Source organism: Notothenia rossii, assembly GCF_949606895.1.
Source record: "Notothenia rossii genome assembly, chromosome: 2".
NCBI classification, from domain to species: domain Eukaryota; kingdom Metazoa; phylum Chordata; class Actinopteri; order Perciformes; family Nototheniidae; genus Notothenia; species Notothenia rossii.
The window spans coordinates 49,408,753-49,427,721 of NC_136904.1; the positions used below are offsets into that span (position 1 = coordinate 49,408,753).

An 18,969-nucleotide genomic window follows, 5' to 3' on the forward strand; every position below is an offset into this window, starting at 1 on the left:
ATGAAACATAAAATTAGTGAAACATTAAGAAATAAAGGCATGGTTGGAGATGTATTGAAGCTAGCTGAACTTTACAGAGTTGAGCAGTGACAGTGCTGAGGGTGATAGGGAGAATGTATATTTAGTTTTGGCTAATGTTGGATGTCTTATATTCCAAAGTTCATACCGTGACTCTGGGTCCTGTTAGTGAGGAAAGAAGCAGCTGGGCGATGTGCTTTTATTTCCCTTTACCTGCTGGTCTAACTCATTGTCATTGTGAAAAGTATCAGTAGCCTATAGTAGGCTATATTGTCAGTGAGTAGGCTTCATGGGATGTTTAATATTTAGTATTATACTGTTGTATAACATGTGTGTCTCAAGTCCCACTTTGAAACATTTTGAGAGGTTTCAGGCGCATGTCAGACATCACTGCATTAATCGATATTTTGTATTTTATGTTCTTTGTTTTTTGTCTGTAACATGCGACACACCGTTATGTTTATTTCAGCATTCTGTCTACTTTGCTACATTGAATCGGGGATTCCTACGTCAATAAAGTTTTCGCAGGGGGGGAAAGGAAGTGTTGATGTAAGACAGCTTGTTTGAGGCGCGAGCAGCAGTGCGTGATTCAGCTCTCTGCCTCACGGCTGACTAACGCCTCCAGCTGGTAGATGCACCGACCCTGAGGAAACATGCTCCGTCTGAGAGACGTCGTACAGCGGTCTGTTCCCCCTCGGAACTCCCCGCTTTATTCCGGTTTATGGCAGCGGGCTGGATACAAAACGCAGCCCGGGCCTCAGGTTACCGAGCAGCCCGGGCTAAAGCGCTTCGGCACGGCCGAAGCAACCGTGCAGACCGGAGCTGGACACCCATGCCGGATGCGAGAGAAGACCCTGACCATGGCGAGCCTGAGCCCGCAGGTGAAGGCGGTGGAGTACGCTGTGAGAGGGCCCATCGTCATCAGGGCGGGGGATATCGAGAAGAGGCTGCAGCAGGTCGGCCATATGTTACATTACCGTATCTGTGTGTGAGGACGGAATAATGGGAGTCTGTCGAAAATATATTTTATTCAACGCTTGATTATTAAGCTTTAAGTAAAACACACAAAGGGTAATACGCAGGTTAAACGGCGCGGAGCAGAGCAGCACAGGTTGCATCATCCCGGATCCTGGTCCTGTCTGGAGGCAGGCCGTGCGGCTGGAAGATGCTCTGACAGTCTGACCGCGCGGCTTCAGGTCCACAGCCCACACTGCAGCGATGCAGAGGCGGAATAAGTATTCAGATCATGTAGGCTACTTGGGTAAAAGTAGAAATACAGGAGTGTAGGAATACTCTGTTACAATAAAAGTACAATACAGTAAAAGTGCTGCATTCAAAATGTTACTCAAGTAAAAGTACAAAAGTATCAGCATCAAAATATACTTAACGTACCAAAAGTAAAAGTAGGCTACTCATTGTGCGATGATGCTATTTCAGAGTAATATTATATGTTTTGAATGTAAGTTATTGATGTATCGATGTGCTTATCACAGTTTGTGGGACTCATTTTAATTACTTAATTTACTTCTGGGTAGCATGTCAATTTTATTTTACATGTGTAGACTACAAAGAGGAAAGAAGAACACACAAGCACAGACAAGAAAACATAAATAAAATTGCCTCAATGAGTCACTTAGTTAAAGTCAATCTTGGGAGTTGTTTGATTCCAGTTTCTTTTTTGTATCGTCCTGTCAGATCATTTTGTGTCATTTAATTAATAGTTCCTCTTGTAAGACCGTACAGTGAACATTGAGAGTGCATTTCAAACAAAAGTCCGAAACGGTTCAATGCCCCGTTTGTTGGTATCCTCAACGCTTGTTGAAGAGGGCCGCTGTACTCCTTAACTGAAGTCTTATTTAAGTGTTGATCATATTCATCCTGAGTCCTGCATCCTGAGTGGCAGTCCTGAGTCGTGGCTGAACCAGTCTCTGTGGTCCTGACTGACTCTCATCATACTACTTCCCTGATGGCTCCCACAGGACTGTTGACATCCTCATGGATTCATCTTCTTATTACAGGCACATGCATTTCCAAACATTTGGTCTACCTACGCTGTAAAATGTATTAACTCTTCGATTTACACACAGCATCTATTGGACGTCTCTCCGTCCTGGGAGAGGGATCCCTCCTCTGTTGCTCTCCCTGAGGTTTCTCCCATGTTCCCCTTTAAACTGTGGGTTTTCTCTGGAAGTGTTTCCTTGTACGATGTAAGGGTCTAAGGTCAGAGTGTGTCGTATTGTCATCGGGCCCGGCGCCACGAGGGGGCATTGCCCCCTCAGTTGTATTATTTGCCCCCTTACTTTGAGCATCATTCATCCATCAAGAAGTACAATAAATGTCACAATTATTAAATAACTTTAAATATTTTTTTTCCACGATACACGTTACTATGTTTAGATCAGATATGTGGGCAGGCAGTCAAGCAACGTGTAAAAAAGCCTCAACCCCAAGTGAGCTAGTCTTAATGTTAGCGTGTGTGCTTAGCTGTAAACACAGTCGGATGGGTGACCAAAACGTCCCCGTATCCGGGCAGAGTCCCCGTTTTCGGTGGCTGGTACCCGGTTGAAACTCCCGAAAATGTTCCCGTTTTTGAACGTGCGTTAAAAAAAATAGAGCAAGGTGAAATCAAATGTTACATGTCAGTAAAAACAGAGTAACAGTGTTGTGTCTGTTTGTAGCGTTAGCGTATTTCTTCTTCTACTACTTCTTCTTCTTCTTCTTTTGTCTTTATTGGCGAATCGCTTCCCCTTGGAGCATATATCGCCACCTACTGTTGATTTATTAGATGTTCATATTAAATCCTTGTCCTCAGACCGGTGTTTTTGAGGAACTTGAAGATCAGCTTGTTTGCTTAATTTCTTGATTTACTTTCGTATATTGACTTGAAATCCATGTTGTTTGACATCAACAAAAAATAAGACAAACTACTACAGATAGCACCACACGTGATGGTTACTTGTTATTATTTAGGGCTGTATGAATCAGGTTTTTGCCAAAGCGAGCCCTTTTAGTAGAATAACAATATGTTATGTATTATATCAACCATATTGGTACAATGAGCGACATCTCGTGACGGATTTTGGAACATTGATTTGATTTTTCTCATGGCAGTTAGACTCTAGAGACAAACCAGGGGACTTTATTTTTATTTTTAATCTCTGTCTGTCCATTTGGTGTAGTATTTGATCCAATATTACATTTGGTTTATATATTAGTCACTTTCTTATGAAATGCCAGGTTTTAGGCATTGATTTGAACATTCAATCCTGAAAATAAAAGATCAACCAGATTAATGTTTATTTAATCCTGACTTGACTAGAGGTAAGTAAATCTGTATATGAAGACGAGTTAAGGGATAGAGGAGAAAAGGTTATGGTATAATTACAGAGCCTGTCCATTTATAAATTGAGGAAATCAATGTTAGTCTGTTAAACAAAGTTCGGCCATCTAATAATGTACTATCTAATATTAAATATCAGAGGAAAAGAACAAAACGACAGAGGTAAATCCAGAATAACAAATAAAGAAGCAAAGAGATTGTAGAGCAGTGAGAAGGAAAAAAGCTTGGTGTGTTAATTCATTACATTGTCAGTATTTTTCGTTGTTGTGAAAAAATAATCGCCCCCTCTGATTTTTTAACAGCCCCCTCAGTCATTTCATCCTGGAGCCGGGCCTGATTGTCATACTGATATTCTGTACAAACTGTGAAGTCCACTGAGACAAATGTAACATTTGTTATATTTGGCTATATAAATAAACTTTGATTGATTAATTGATATTGTTTATCATTAATCTATCTGCAAAATAACTTCAGGTACTACGTAAATGTAGTGGAGTAAAAGTACATGATTATCCCCTGAATTGTAGTAGAAGTACAAAGTAGCATAAAATGGTAATACATGTCCCTCATAATTGTACTTAAGTACAGTACTTGAGTAAACCTACTTAGTTACTTTACACCACTGCAGTGATGACAGGGGCAGTGTTTGACTTTGTATCAAAAGCATGCTGATGGAGCTTTGTGATTTTTCTTCTTGTCTCTCCAGGGAGGGAAAGAGTCTTTTACTGAGGTCATCAAAGCCAACATCGGGGATGCTCATGCCATGGGTCAGCAGCCAATCACTTTCCTTCGTCAGGTGAGGGGACAGACATGCTGTGTGTCCTCATGCTCACACTGTGTCATTGACTGTATTAGTTCTTATTGTGAGCACCAGCAGAAGGGTTGTTAGTGCAGCCGGAGTTGAAATGTGTTCTCAGGGCAGGGCGTAGGTTTGATTGTGATATCTGTTGGGTCATTAGTCGTGGGTCCATTAGTCACGAGGCAGCTGAGGCATCAATGACAGACTTTATGACCGTGCCTCTGATCCGGAGTCTCAGAAATGGTAAAACATAAAATAGCGTAAGCATTTGTTTTTTACTTCCCATTACTTTAAATTATTGTTACTCATGACTGTTGTTCAAAAATACTCTAATAAAAGTAGAAGTTCTGACTAAACTTCTCTACTCAAGTAAAAGTAAATAAGTATGGGCTTTGAAATGTACTTAAGTAAAAAGTAGCCATGACCAACTGTTTTATAGAACACCTCCCTCATATACAGTATGGCCATGGGGGATAAGAATGTCTGTTCTCAGTGAATCAATCTAAATACAAATCATCACACCACCAAACACAGATTCAAACTAAAGAAAAGAGCCTGTTTTGAAAATGTGTGAAGTAGAAAGTACAGGTATTTGTGTTTAAAATGTAAGATGTACAATTTGTACGAAAAATAAATAGTGGAGTAAAGTACTGATACCAGAAAAATGTGCTAAAGTACAGTGACAAAGTATTTGTACTTCAATGCTTTTCAGCTCTGTAAATGCATATGGTGATTTATATGCAGCTGAAATCAGCTGACTGTGTATCAGGCACCAGCGTCTGTCCCCCTGCACACAGCATGCGTCAGCAGGAAGAGGATTTAGTTCATCGTCTGCCATTTGAAAACTAAATATTGCAATTAATTTTCACATTCCATTTTCCGTTGTGACTCTCTAAACTGTTGATGTGCATTTGTCCCATTATTGACTGTGTGATCCATCTGCTTGAGAACACATTAAGCTAATATTTTAATACTTTCTTCTTGTGGTGTGTGTGTTTGAAGGTGGTGGCTCTGTGTTGTTACCCTGAGCTGCTGCAGAGTCCCTCCTTCCCTGAAGACGCCAAGCAACGCGCCCAGCACATCCTGCAGGGCTGTGGAGGACAGAGCCTCGGTGTGTGTGTGTGTGTGTGTGTGTGTGTGTGTGTGTGTGTGTGTGTGTGTGTGTGTGTGTGTGTGTGTGTGTGTGTGTGTGTGTGTGTGTGTGTGTGTGTGTGTGTGTGTGTGTGTGTGTGTGTGTGTGTGTGTGTGTGTGTGTGTGAGCAGACATAATCCCTGAGGACATACTGTCATATTTACCAAGAAGCATTTGAATTGAGAAATCAGAGCAGAATGTAGTCTCTCTAAAACATGACATTGAAGTGTGTGTGTGTGTGTGTGTGTGTGTGTGTGTGTGTGTGTGTGTGTGTGTGTGTGTGTGTGTGTGTGTGTGTGTGTGTGTGTGTGTGTGTGTGTGTGTGAGCAGACATAATCCCTGAGGACATACTGTCATATTTACCAAGAAGCATTTGAATTGAGAAATCAGAGCAGAATGTAGTCTCTCTAAAACATGACATTGAAGTGTGTGTGTGTGTGTGTGTGTGTGTGTGTGTGTGTGTGTGTGTGTGTGTGTGTGTGTGTGTGTGTGTGTGTGTGTGTGTGTGTGTGTGTGTGTGTGTTTATAATAATATAAATGTTTATAATACTTAAATGTTTTGTTCAGCAGGATAATCTCCACAAATCATTGTTTTTTGAAGCATAAATACAATGGGCAGAAGTAAAAAGCTAAAGTTCGGCTATAAAGGAACTACAGCACGGTCACATGACTCCAGGGCTAAGCTAAAGGCAGCTAATGTTGGGCGTTTAGGCGTCTGATTTAGTTAGCAAACGCCGTGTTTAGATCCACCAGTGGGGTATTTACTGACATATTTTATGTCGTAGAAAAAACGTGAAATCCCTTCAGTTTGTTGTACAATTCTAACTCATTTCCATATTTAATGATTCAGTCCTGCACTTCTCTATAAATATGAAATTATCTTGAGAGTGTATCCCAGCATGCATTGAGAAGCAGGAAGTGGATGTTCCTGAACATGTTTCCAGTCTGATGCCTGAAGCTGAGCAGATGAAGTGTGTGTGTGTGTGTGTGTGTGTGTGTGTGTGTGTGTGTGTGTGTGTGTGTGTGTGTGTGTGTGTGTGTGTGTGTGTGTGTGTGTGTGTGTGTGTGTGTGTGTGTGTGTGTGTGTGTGTGTGTGTGTGTGTGTGTGTGTGTGTGTGTGTGTGTGTGTGTGTGTGTGTGTGTGTGTGTGTGTAGGCTCGTACAGTGCCAGTCAGGGTGTGGAGTGCATCCGTCAGCATGTAGCTGAGTTCATCACAGAGAGAGACCAGAGCGTCCCCTCAGACTGGAACAACATCTACCTCACCTCTGGGGCCAGTGACGGCATCATGGTATGAGCAGCACTCGGGGGGGGGCTTCATGAGTTAATGAAAGTTGTCGTCATAGTGATGGCACCTTCAGGATCGCTGCTCTTTGCCACATAGGAAATGATTGCACCTTTAAGATAGTAGCAGCTGTGATGTACATTTCTAACTTTTGGAAAGGTGTGCATAGCTGAGAATGGACAGGGTTCCAGCTGCTCCACAAATCCTTTTTGCTTTTATGTTTCGCCATGTATAGCTCAACAATTAATACAAATGTTATTGAAATATAGTCTCTTTACAATATTCCAATCGCAGGAAGCACCATATTTGTTAAAAAGTATGTTGTATTGTAATAACAATATATTTTATTTAGAGAGCGCTTTTCAAGAAACTAAAATAAACTTAGCAGAGTAAAAACACACTTAAAATATATAACATTCATTACAGATTAAGAGCATTATCAGTCAAAATGATCACAATCATCAAGTTTTTAAGTTGTGCAACCCTACCACCAAGTCCGTCTTTTTCTCTATGTCAGAGTTCTTCAGAGGAAGGAGCACAGCTGGGATCTGCAGCAGCATCACATCACATGCCATCAGGCCATTAAAGCCAGTATAAAAGCTACCTTTGTGTCACTACTGTACACATACCTCAAGAGCATTTGGGGGGAAGAATCTTGGCCAACGATACTCCGACATGTTGAATGAAGACGCTGGGGATCAACCCCCTGACCATGTGATTGGTACATGCCTATGTAACCCCTGAGCCATAGATGCCCTTATGATACACACCCCCTTCACTTTCGTGTGTGTGTGTGTGTGTGTGTGTGTGTGTGTGTGTGTGTGTGTGTGTGTGTGTGTGTGTGTGTGTGTGTGTGTGTGTGTGTGTGTGTGTGTGTGTGTGTGTGTGTGTGTGTGTGTGTGTGTGTGTGTGTGTGTGTGTGTGTGTGTGTGTGTGTGTGTGTGTGTTCTCTTTAGTCTCAGAGTGTTGGAGGCTTTAACATGCATGTGATTGTGTTAGCAGCAGTGTGTGAGCCTGACAGTGACATCAGGAGTGTGTGTTGTTGCAGAGCATCCTGAAGCTGCTGGTGTCGGGGGAGGGCAGTGGCAGGACGGGGGTGCTGATCCCCATCCCTCAGTACCCGCTGTACTCCGCTGCCCTCTCAGAGCTGGACGCCGTGCACATCCACTACTACCTGGACGAGGACAGCTGCTGGGCCCTGGACATAGAGGAGCTGCAGAGAGCGTATCTGAGCGCCAAGCAGCTCTGTACCCCCCGGGCACTCTGCATCATCAACCCCGGGAATCCCACCGGTAACACAGCACAGATCTGATCAGAGAGCAGCCACACACTCATAACAATTACAAGTTAACACACATCTGCATTGTTGGTCTATAGTCAGGTTTGTATTTATGGAACAGACCTTCATCTCAGGTGTGAGCCACGTGACATCTGGGTCATCAAGAGATAGAAGGATTCCAAATATGTCATGTACTCGGTCACATTCCATTTCTGATCATATGATTGAATGATAGCAACCACAAGGAAAGTGTATGAATATAGTATGGATAGTTAGTTGATGTGTTCTGACCGCCACAATAGTATAGCCCAGCTTTGATTCTCTGCCTGAACCCAGCTATAACAAACATGACTGTAATTATTTTTACATTTCATACATTTGAAGACACGTGGAAGTTAGATATTCAATTTTTTTTCCCATTGATATAACGCTACATATAGTTTTACTATAGTGTGCTCTCATACAGTATAGGCTTTGCCTGGAGAGGCTGAGTTTCTGCTAAAGACTGACCATCCTGTCTCAGAGCCTAAAAGCTGACTCTGAATATTTCAAGCATGGAAGTATTATCAAAGTGTCTGCTTCACGTTTAGACTGTTGAGGGCTGACATGTATCTGTGTAACCTTTTTTCTTTTGTAACTGGGACAAACATTTCCACTGTGAGTAGCTTCAGCTCTGACAGCGGCTTGTCTCCCTCTGTTCTCAGGCCAGGTGCAGAGTAAAAAGTGTATCGAGGAGGTGCTGCACTTCGCCTATGAGGAGAACCTGTTCGTCATGGCTGATGAGGTAACTGCTGAACAGAGTCCATAGTACACCTGCTCATGAGAAATCCACTTTTAAGCATATTAAGAAATTGTTATCCATTAATTTGAAATGTCAAAGTGTTCAGAGCCTGTGTTCTTGCTTATGTGCAATGCATCTGTGTGTGCAGTATCCAATATATTTTATTTCAGCCAGTCTGCTGAAATAAGACCCCCCCCTCTCAGAGTTAGTGGTGTTTACAGTGACTGTGTCCTTGGAGTGCGGTCTATGTGTAAAATAACAACCAGGCTTTAGCTACCAACCAGAGTAACATCAAAATCACATTTAATCAAAGTCACCAAGCTTTCTGACCCTTTCCTGTAATTCACATAACATCCACCAAAGGAGCCAGGCTAATGAATTCTTTACAACACTTTTCTCACCATATTCACAAGAATTATTTTTAATGATAACACGCAGGAAAAACACCAATATGTTCCTAATAAAAATAAGTTGTATTTGGTTATCATAATTAGAATCTCTTTGATTACATATACTATGAATGTGCTGCAAAGGGTGCATACGAAGGCGCAGAAAGAAGAATCCTTTTTTAAAAATGTAAAGAACGGAGTAAAAAATGGTTAATCTATAAAAACAATTTTAAAGGCTATTGCAACTAATTAAAAAAAATTAAATGATTATGTTGTGCTTTAAGTGGCTTCTGGGAAATGAAAACTAATGTCCTTACGAGAGTGATTGATCCATCTTTAATCTGTAACTGTGTCCTTTGGAAAGTATTTTTCTTTTACTTACTTTTTATATTATATTTGTTATTATATCATAACTTAGTACTTTTTTTTGGAACTGAGGGTGGAGCTGAGGATGGAGCTGATGGTGAGGCTGATGGTGGAGCTGAGGGTGGGGCTGAGGGTGGGGCTGAGGGAACTGATGGGTGGAGCTGAGGGTGGAGCTGATGGTGGAGCTGAGGGTGGAGCTGAGGGTGGAGCTGAGGGTGGGACAGACAGCGGCTGAGGGTGGAGCTGAGGGAGCTGATGTTGGAGCTGATGGTGGAGCTGAGGGTGGAGCTGAGGGTGGAGCTGAGGGTGGAGCTGAGGGTGGAGCCGACAGCGGCTGAGGGTGGAGCTGAGGGAGCTGATGGTGGAGCTGATGATAGAGCTGAGGGTGCAGCTGAGGGTGGGGCTGAGGGAGCTGACAGCGGCTGAGGGTGGAGCTGAGAGTGGGGCTGAGGGAGCTGAGGGTGGAGCTGAGGGTGCAGCTGAGGGAGCTGATGGTGAGGCTGAGGGTGGAGCTGAGGGTGCAGCTGAGGGTGGGGCTGAGGGAGCTGATAGTGGGGTTGAGGGTGGAGCTAAGGGTGGATCTGAGGGAGCTGATGGTGGGGCTGAGGGTGGAGCTGATGGTGGGGCTGAGGGTGGAGCTGAGGGTGGAGCTGAGGGAGCTGATGGTGGAGCTGAGGGTGGAGCTGAGGGTGGAGCTGGGGGTGGAGCTGAGGGTGGAGCTGAGGGTGGAGCCGACAGCGGCTGAGGGTGGAGCTGAGGGTGGGGCTGAGGGAGCTGATGGTGGAGCTGAGGGTGGAGCTAAGGGAGATGCAGGTGGAGCTCTGTAGTTGAACCTGCGTCTTTCCTCCAGGTGTACCAGGACAACGTGTACTCAGCAGACTGTCACTTCTACTCCTTCAAGAAGGTCCTGTATGAGATGGGCCCTGAGTACTTCAACAACGTGGAGCTGGTTTCCTTCCACTCCACCTCCAAGGGCTACACCGGAGAGTGAGTATCTGACACTGAGCCCCACTCTGGGAACACAAGGAGCAGGTGGTTGTACATCCACTCTGAAAAGTTAATATTTGTCATGGCGGAGGATGAAGAGGAGAGAAGCTGCTCTGTAGTCTAATGGTACAGCAGCAGAAACTGACTGTGGCTGAATAGTCTGTGTTTGTATAATTATATTTCTTTATTTGGCAGCAGGGCAGTTTTTCAATGTTTTCAAAGGTTATCTTCACAACACATCACCGTATCACACACCAGCCTCGCCCTGTCGCCTTTTATCTATCTTGTTAGGCCTCTTTATATTTGATTTACATTGCTTTATTACCATAAGTAACCACATGCTTTGTATGATTGTATGCACAAAGCCCTTAATGGGCAGGCGCCATCTTACCTTAAAGAACTCATTATACCCTATTGTCCTACTAGGGCATTGCGTTCCAAGAATGCAGGGTTGTTGGTTGTTCCTAGAGTCTCTAAAAGTACAATGGGAGCCAGAGCCTTTTGTTATCAAGCTCCACTTTTGTGGAATCAGCTTCCAGTTTGTGTTCGGACGGCAGACACCCTATCCGTTTTTAAGAGTGCGCTTAAGACCTTCCTTTTTGATAAAGCTTATAGTTAGGGCTGATTAGATTCAGCCCCTAGTTTTGCTGATATAGGCTTAGTTTGTCGGGGGACATCTTACTTCTTCCTTCTCTCTGTCTATACCTGTGTACTCTCATGTTCCGATTAACCCAGCTTCCCCAAATGTCTTTCTTTTTGGTGTCTATATACGCCGGGATCCGGAGTGATGGATGATCCTGCGGTCCTGTGTCATGGATTGCGAGTCCTGGATCTTGAGTCGTGGCTGTGGTCCTGGATCATAAGTCCTGGATGGATATACTCGTGGCTTCATCTTCCTATTATACACACATGCATTTCCAAACATTTGGACTACCTATGTTGCAAATGTATTATCTTTTCAATTTATACACGGCATCTATTGCACGTCTGTCCGTCCTGGGAGAGGGATCCCTCCTCTGTTGCTCTCCCTGAGGTTTCTCCCATTTTTCCCTTTAAACTGTGGGTTTTCTCTGGAAGTTTTTCCTTGTACAATGTGAGGGTCTAAGGACAGAGGGTGTCGTATTGTCATACTGATATTCTGTACAAACTGTGAAGTCCACTGAGACAAATGTAACATTTGTGATATTGGGCTATATAAATAAACATTGATTGATTGATTGATAGATTGATTGATTGATTAATTGATCCATCATCGCTCAGTCTGACAGCTGTAGAGCAAGGAGGGCAACCAGCACAGAGACACAAGTACAAGACTCATCAGCATCAACATTCAGAGTCCACCAGCCAATCTGCTACAACTAACGGGCTTCTCAGTCTTATTTATGATAATGTCTGTCTGAAAGACGCGGCCAAACACAAGCTTTTTCTCAAATGTTATCTCTGACGTCACCATCACTTTTCTCTCATCTTATAAATGTGCTTCTCTTTGTTTGTCCCCCCAGGTGTGGTTTCCGCGGAGGCTACATGGAGGTGCTGAACATGGACCCCCAGGTGAAGGAGCAGCTGGTCAAACTGCTGTCTGTACGCCTCTGCCCCCCCGTCCCGGGACAGGCAGCCATGGACGTCATCGTAAACCCCCCCAGAGAGCACGAGCCCTCGTACGCTCAGTTCATCAAGGTGAGTCGTTACCTGCTCACAATATTACATCTGTGTTAGTGACAGGCAGCAGCACTGAGAGGAACACAGAGCAGTCAGTTTAGAGATGAAGCATCTAGAGAAACAGCTCATCAATTGTGTGCAGAAAGCAGTAACTTTAGATAGCAGCCTGCTAAACAACAAGTCTCAACTTAATTGGAATGATATGGCATATCATATATGGTATGGCACAGGCTTCTAGTGGAATCCAAGCCGATGAGCTGACAGAGATCCATCTAACAGAGTTTCCATTGGTCAGTCAGTAGTGCTTCTACACTATGTTGAACCCTGATGTAACAAGAGGCCAATGCTGCAGTCTTCTCCAATACAGGGCTGTATGATAAATAATTAAAGAAGTCATACTGAGGAAACCCACAAGCTGTTTCAGTTCAAAGGAGCTTAAAGCCTCTTACACACCAAACTGACACCAAAGAACACGTCCCGACGGAACGTCACCTCACGTCTCCTGCATCTTGGCCATGTGTCGCACTGGAACACACCGCAAAGACTTCAGCCGACGGCCAAGTTGCACGTACGAACTGCGCATGCGTGAGTGGCAATAACTCTCCTTACCAGCAGGGGGCGGTAGTGTGTATTCGTCATTCAAAAGAGGCAACAACCAGTGATAACCGAGAGAAGAAGAACAGACTGCGTGATACAAACAAACAACAAATAGCGTGTGCGTTCCATTTTCACTCTGCAGCGAGAAGCTCATGGGGCTTTCCCGAACCTGTGTCGAGAGCTGGAGTTAAATGAAATCTCAGATTTGCCTTCTTAATAGTTTGTTTGAGTCCCTCACTTCCGTTCGCTTCTCAATCACTGATTCGCTAAGCTGAACAGCCAATCAGAGTGATTTCTTTGACCGACGGCCTTTAGCCGACCGATTCAATATGTCGAATAGGCGGCGGAAGGTGTCAGCACGGCCGTAAAGACACGATGGTGCAGTACACACCAATCTGAGTAGGGCGACAGAACGCTCATCGAAGGCCCGACATCTATCGACATCTATCGGCGCCGAAAATCGGCTCGGTGTGTAAGGACCTTAAGTTGTTCCCTTCGTACAGGGATCTCAGCCATATGAACCCTGTTTTACATTGATAATACCATTGATGAAACCGTTTAAAGACGATAAGATGTTCTACTGAAGTACTGACACTGGCAGCGCCCTCTTCTTTCCACGACTTTCAGCTGGTGTATGTCCCTGACCAACACACAGTAGTGTATTCTGGCCTCAGCCTTTTGTATTATGGGTTGTGTTTTCCAGGAGAAGAGCTCGGTCCTGGACGTCCTGGCTCAGAAGGCCCGGCTGACGGAGCAGATCCTGAACTCTGTTCCTGGGATTAAATGCAACCCGGTCCAAGGAGCCATGTACGCCTTCCCTCGGATATTCATTCCCCCCCGGGCCATTCAGGAAGCCAAGGTCAGTAACAGCATGTACTTTAATATGCAAAAATACACCAGAACAAAACAAACTATCCACACACTGCCTTCCCAATGCAGGGACACAAACATATTTGATTCATCATTTCATTTCATTCCATTTCAAAGAATTATTTAACGAGATTGGTCCCATTGAGATCATAGATCTCTTTTTCAAGGGAGACCTGCAGAATTTGTCATCATATTTGTGTACAACAATATTGTGTTCTAACAAGGAAGTTGTTCATTCAGGTATGTGCCATTCATATTTAAGAACAGAGGGGTGCAGCAAAGATTATTTTTATAGGCCCAGCCGGAAGTTAGCTTCACAAAGACTCCCTGAACTAAAAGCAATGGGAGTTTTCCATCGGGTTTGGAACATTGCAGAAAATATAATCTGAGGCAAACAAATGTTTATAATACTTAAATGTTTTGTTCAGCAGGATAATCTCCACAAATCATTGTTTTTTGAAGCATAAATACAATGGGCAGAAGTAAAAAGCTAAAGTTCGGCTATAAAGGAACTACAGCACGGTCACATGACTCCAGCGCTAAGCTAAAGGCAGCTAACGTTGGGCGTTTAGGCGTCTGATTTAGTTAGCAAACGCCGTGTTTGGATCCACCAGTGGGGTATTTACTGACATATTTTATGTCGTAGAAAAAACGTGAAATCTCTTCAGTTTGTTGTACAATTCTAACTCATTTCCATATTTAATGATTCAGTCCTGCACTTCTCTATAAATATGAAATTATCTTGAGAGTGTATCCCAGCATGCATTGAGAAGCAGGAAGTGGATGTTCCTGAACATGTTTCCAGTCTGATGCCTGAAGCTGAGCAGATGAAGTGTGTGTGTGTGTGTGTGTGTGTGTGTGTGTGTGTGTGTGTGTGTGTGTGTGTGTGTGTGTGTGTGTGTGTGTGTGTGTGTGTGTGTGTGTGTGTGTGTGTGTGTGTGTGTGTGTGTGTGTGTGTGTGTGTGTGTGTGTGTGTGTGTGTGTGTGTGTGTGTGTGTGTGTGTGTGCGTGCGTGCGTGCGTGCGTGTGTGTGTGTGTAGGCCCGCTCCATGGCTCCTGACATGCTGTACTGTCTGAAGCTGCTGGAGGAGACAGGGATCTGCGTGATTCCAGGAAGTGGCTTCGGCCAGAGGGAGGGGACGTATCACTTCAGGTTCCTTCCTTAATCTTTTATTCATACTGTTAACAAGATGTGACATCATGACCATAGGATCATTACATACAATTTTTTTTTTAAAGTGTCAAGCAACTAATCTGTCTTGGTTTCCAAACTTGATTGTGATTTAAAAAATGAGGCTGCATAAGAAATAAACCCATTATGTTTTACTATTGCACCGCCCTAAAGAAGAGGGACATTCAAATGCATCCCGTATCCTCTCAAAAGATGTGGCGCTGAAAGCCTGCTAACCACCATTCAGTATAGCTCAGTGGCTATGCAGATCACAGTGTTGAGGTCTGAATAAACTGACCAGAGACGCGGGAAGGTATTTTGAGTGGGAGTGCTGTCCAATGTGGTAATTATTACGCACGGGGAGGGGGGGTTTGACGTTGACGTACACCGAGCAAAACCACACACACACAGTGGCATAACAATGGACTCCGGTGCACGCTATTACGGGCACTATAGAGCACACACAAAAGTGCGAGCACACACACACACACACACACACACACACTAAAAAGATGTAAAATATTATTTTACCAACAATGTGGAATTTACAGTCATTGAAGTAGGCTATCAAGGCATTGCTAATTCCTGTCTACATATTACACAGATTCTGCACGGCGGAAGCAGCAATAACCATAAAATAATAATTAAAATACCACAAACATGATATTGACCAGTATACAGATTCTGCACGGCGGCAGCAAATAACCAAATATGATTAATAATGCATGTCTTACCTATTTGAAGACCCCAAATGTGGACTTCCGTTCAGGGGTGTTGTCGATGAATCTTTTCATCAGCGGCTGGATGTCCCTCCGATCAAGAATGTCACTTTGTTCATGCATTACGGCCAGGTGTGTCAGTCATGTGTCATGTTGCTCCGAAGCCAGGTATTGAGGCGGCGAAGGGTGGAGAAGGAACGCTCAGAGGAAGCAGCAGAGTCATAGACAAAGTTCGATCAACTTTTCCACTTCTGTCAGGAGTTCCCTGGTTTGAGGATGCAGTGCTCCGATGAATCCTGCAACGTCTTGAGCTGTCTTGAGTCCTTTTGTCTTGGAGAGGTTACCCAGCAATGTGAGCTGCATATGTAGACGAGATTTATCGAACTAATCGGGGATCTGTGCAGCAGTGATCTCTCTCATGCCTGAGTATTCTCCGTTTGCGGCATTGATGACAGTTTGCTCTCTCAGGGCAGCGACTTGTAGGCATTCTTGGACCAATCGGCGATCCAGCACGGTTGTCACAAGATCCAAGGCCTCATAGAACTCACGCCGCCACTGCTGCTCTCCTACATCAGTCACAATGTAAATGTGAAATCACCCTTGTGCGTTCGGCCCACCGAGTCGGGCATAATGACAGCAAGTTGCAAACCGCCTCATCATCACCAAACATGGGCTGGAACAGCGTCTTGCGCTTTGATGACTCCCCGATCACCACTGAGACACTCCGTACAAAGTTGAATGTGTCTGCAACGACACAAACTTCCCTCGCCACTCCTTGTGATACATGATCAAGTGCATGGTTACTACAGTGCACGTGTAGTGCAGATGGACACTGCTCTTTCAGTTTGGCTTGCACACCCGAGATGCGGCCCGACATATTCGCAGCACCATCGAAGAAAAATCCCCTGAGACGCTCCAGTGGGAAATTCAAGTGCAAAAAACATCCTTTACGTAAGAAAAAAGTGTTTCTCCAGTTGAATCAGGTGCACTGTAAAATGCAAGGAAAACATTCACTGCCTCAAGTTTTAAATCCACGTATTGCAAAGTAATGGAAAATTGCTCTGATGTACTTATATCAGTGGTCGCATCTGCAGTAAGACCATAGAAAGAATGCTCTCTCGCTTCGGACACAATTTCTCTTTGAACAGCATGGGCGATTATCTCCAGTATTTCATTTTGTACCGTGTCGGACATCCAGTTGTCTCTTCGCTGCAGCCACTCCCGGCATTTTGGCAATGTAAATGTCCGCCCCATCATGAGTTTCCATAGCACCCCATCTCGATTGTTATGGCCTCTTAATGATAGTCCTAAACTGCCGATTAATCTTACTGATCTGAATATTAGCTCTAGGACTGTTCTGGCCGTTGTTTGCTCTTTCTCAACAATGTCCGATAGTAGAGCATTAATGGAGTGTTGTTGAGCGAAGCAAGCATTCTCGCCGATTCTGAGCGTATGTCAGACAACTCGTGCTGGCTAAACTTTGTGGTTGCTTTACGCCAGTTACAAAAGCCTCCTACTGTAAATGAACTTGTCTTTCTGTCATTATGTCTTAAGCCCTTCTCTATGGCTTTGCAGCAGGTGGAGCAAAGAACGATGTCTCTCTCTGTGAGATAATGCACCCATTTCCACCGGGTAAACCAGCTTTTCTGAAATGACCGCTCGAAGGTCTCTGTCCCAATATTCCTCCCAGGAAAACGTATGTCTGGTCGACACGGCTCATAAAACCCCAAAACGTTAGGAACGCACGGTGTCGGGTCTAGCTTGTCAACTGCACCTGGTGTGATGTGTGGCCATGGCTAGCGTTAGCCACAGCTGAACTGCTAGCTCCAGTTTCCTCCTGCTAGGAGGCTAGTGCTCGTTGGTGGTGGTGGTGTTGGTAGACGAATGTCCTGCCCTTGCATCTTCTAATTCAATATTTTTAGCAGATTTAGCGTTTTTAGTGAGAAAGAATTCCGAGATACGTTTTTGCGCCATGTCAGTTACTGTTCACTTGTTTTGTGCGTCACGTTAAAAGTAGCCGACTAAAAACTTTTTTTCCACATCTTTTTTCTTTTTCTTTCCTGAAGCAAAATCATTTATTATATAGTTTTAAATTATCATTTTAATAATAATATATAATATAAAATATATCTAAGGCACAATGAAATGAAATAAGGAGGAGGAGCTCCGCCTGCCTGCCGCTAGGGGGTGCTGCAGCGCCCTCAGCACCCCCCTTCCCGCTCCCCTGAAAGTGACTGCAGAGCAGACTGCCTTCTGGGGTGGAGCTGTTATAGTTGATAACGAACTGCTTAGGGTCCAATCATAAAACAGCATGGTGAGATGAGATACACCGATGAACTATCCAAGCTTTAGAATAGGGGCCCAGAAACTAAATAGAAAATATTTAAAATATATTTCATTAACATTAATAAATTAAAGAGAGAGCATGTGAAAACATTGAATCTAAAAAACAGCTAACACTAAAAATGTACAAATGAAAAACACTTCAAAGAGTGTCGTCCTCGGATATGTGAAGCTTTGACATATTTTAATAACTGCTCCCTTACTCTCTTTTTGAAGAAAGACACAGATAAAAAACATTTTATTGTGTTGTTATTCTCATTCCATACCTGTGGACCCCTGCAAACCACACCAAATGTCTCCTACTTTATGCTCTGCAATATAATGATTATTGTATTTCATTGTCATAATTGCTGGTTAGATTGAGAAAGATTGAGTGTGTAAAATATGTGTTTGTGTGTCTTTGTTCATTAGAATGACCATCCTGCCGAGCCCAGAGAAGCTCACGGTCCTCCTCGGGAAGCTGAAGGAGTTCCACCTGCGGTTCCTGGAGAAGTATTCCCAGGAGGGGGCTCAGAGCAGCAGCCTTCACAGAGAGGAGAGGGCTCACTGAGGCTCAGACTGAGAGTGTCACCTTATTATTGCTTTGGGTTTGAACTTGTGTTCCAGAAATACTGTGCCTTCTCCTCATTGCCACATGATCCTCTACCAGATAAAGACAACACAGAACAGTGACTGATCTCCCAGAGTGCATCATGCTCTCAGTCCATCCACACTCATCTAATGATGCTGAGCCGAGCACTTCAAACATCAGGTTATGAAATGCTATGCGAATGAGGAGTTGTATGCCTCTATTAAAGTGCAGCTTCAACGTTTTTCAAAACTAATTGATTGTTTTTTGTTTGTTTTGGTATTGTGCTATAATATTAAAGGCTTTGTTTACTCTAATCGTTTCTGTCACTGTTAGTAGAATTCAGTTTATGGAAATACAGAAGTAAGAAACTCAATGAGTTATTCTGCCAGCCCCCTCTCTTAACGTTTGGTTAAGTTATAGCTAAATAACATAAGTGAGGCCAAAATGTGAGTAGGATCACCAGATAAGTCAGAACCAGGCCAGCAGCCAAGGGATTTCTGAATAACTTAGTTGTGATTAACACACAGACCTTTCTGTGGCTTGAGACATTTCTCATTAGCTTGTTGTACACATGTTGCACTGTGGGAATAGACTAGGGATGATGTTAGTACTCCTAAAATCCTGGCTCTGTCTAAACCCTGTATTGTAAGGTCAGCCTGTAAAGG

General features: G+C 43.8%; 1 protein-coding gene across 5 annotated transcripts; it reads left to right on the plus strand.

The window, feature by feature from the left end:
* Nucleotides 1–544: 544 nt before the first annotated feature.
* gpt2 (glutamic pyruvate transaminase (alanine aminotransferase) 2) lies at nucleotides 545–18,618 on the plus strand. Of its 5 annotated transcripts, none has more exons than XM_079662493.1 (12): nucleotides 545–974; nucleotides 2,106–2,225; nucleotides 4,065–4,154; nucleotides 5,160–5,268; nucleotides 6,445–6,578; nucleotides 7,621–7,864; nucleotides 8,556–8,635; nucleotides 10,238–10,374; nucleotides 11,877–12,051; nucleotides 13,334–13,489; nucleotides 14,580–14,653; nucleotides 18,145–18,618. In XM_079662493.1, the coding sequence occupies exons 1-12, from the start codon at nucleotides 672–674 to the stop codon at nucleotides 18,281–18,283; spliced, it is 1,761 nt and encodes a 586-aa protein (XP_079518619.1). In that variant the 5' UTR covers nucleotides 545–671; the 3' UTR covers nucleotides 18,284–18,618. The 5 variants fall into 5 exon arrangements, with proteins under 5 accessions (XP_079518619.1, XP_079518618.1, XP_079518620.1 ...); XM_079662492.1 differs by having other exon boundaries at nucleotides 546–974; nucleotides 14,541–14,653; XM_079662494.1 differs by lacking the exon at nucleotides 2,106–2,225 and having other exon boundaries at nucleotides 547–974; nucleotides 14,541–14,653.
* Nucleotides 18,619–18,969: the final 351 nt, after the last annotated feature.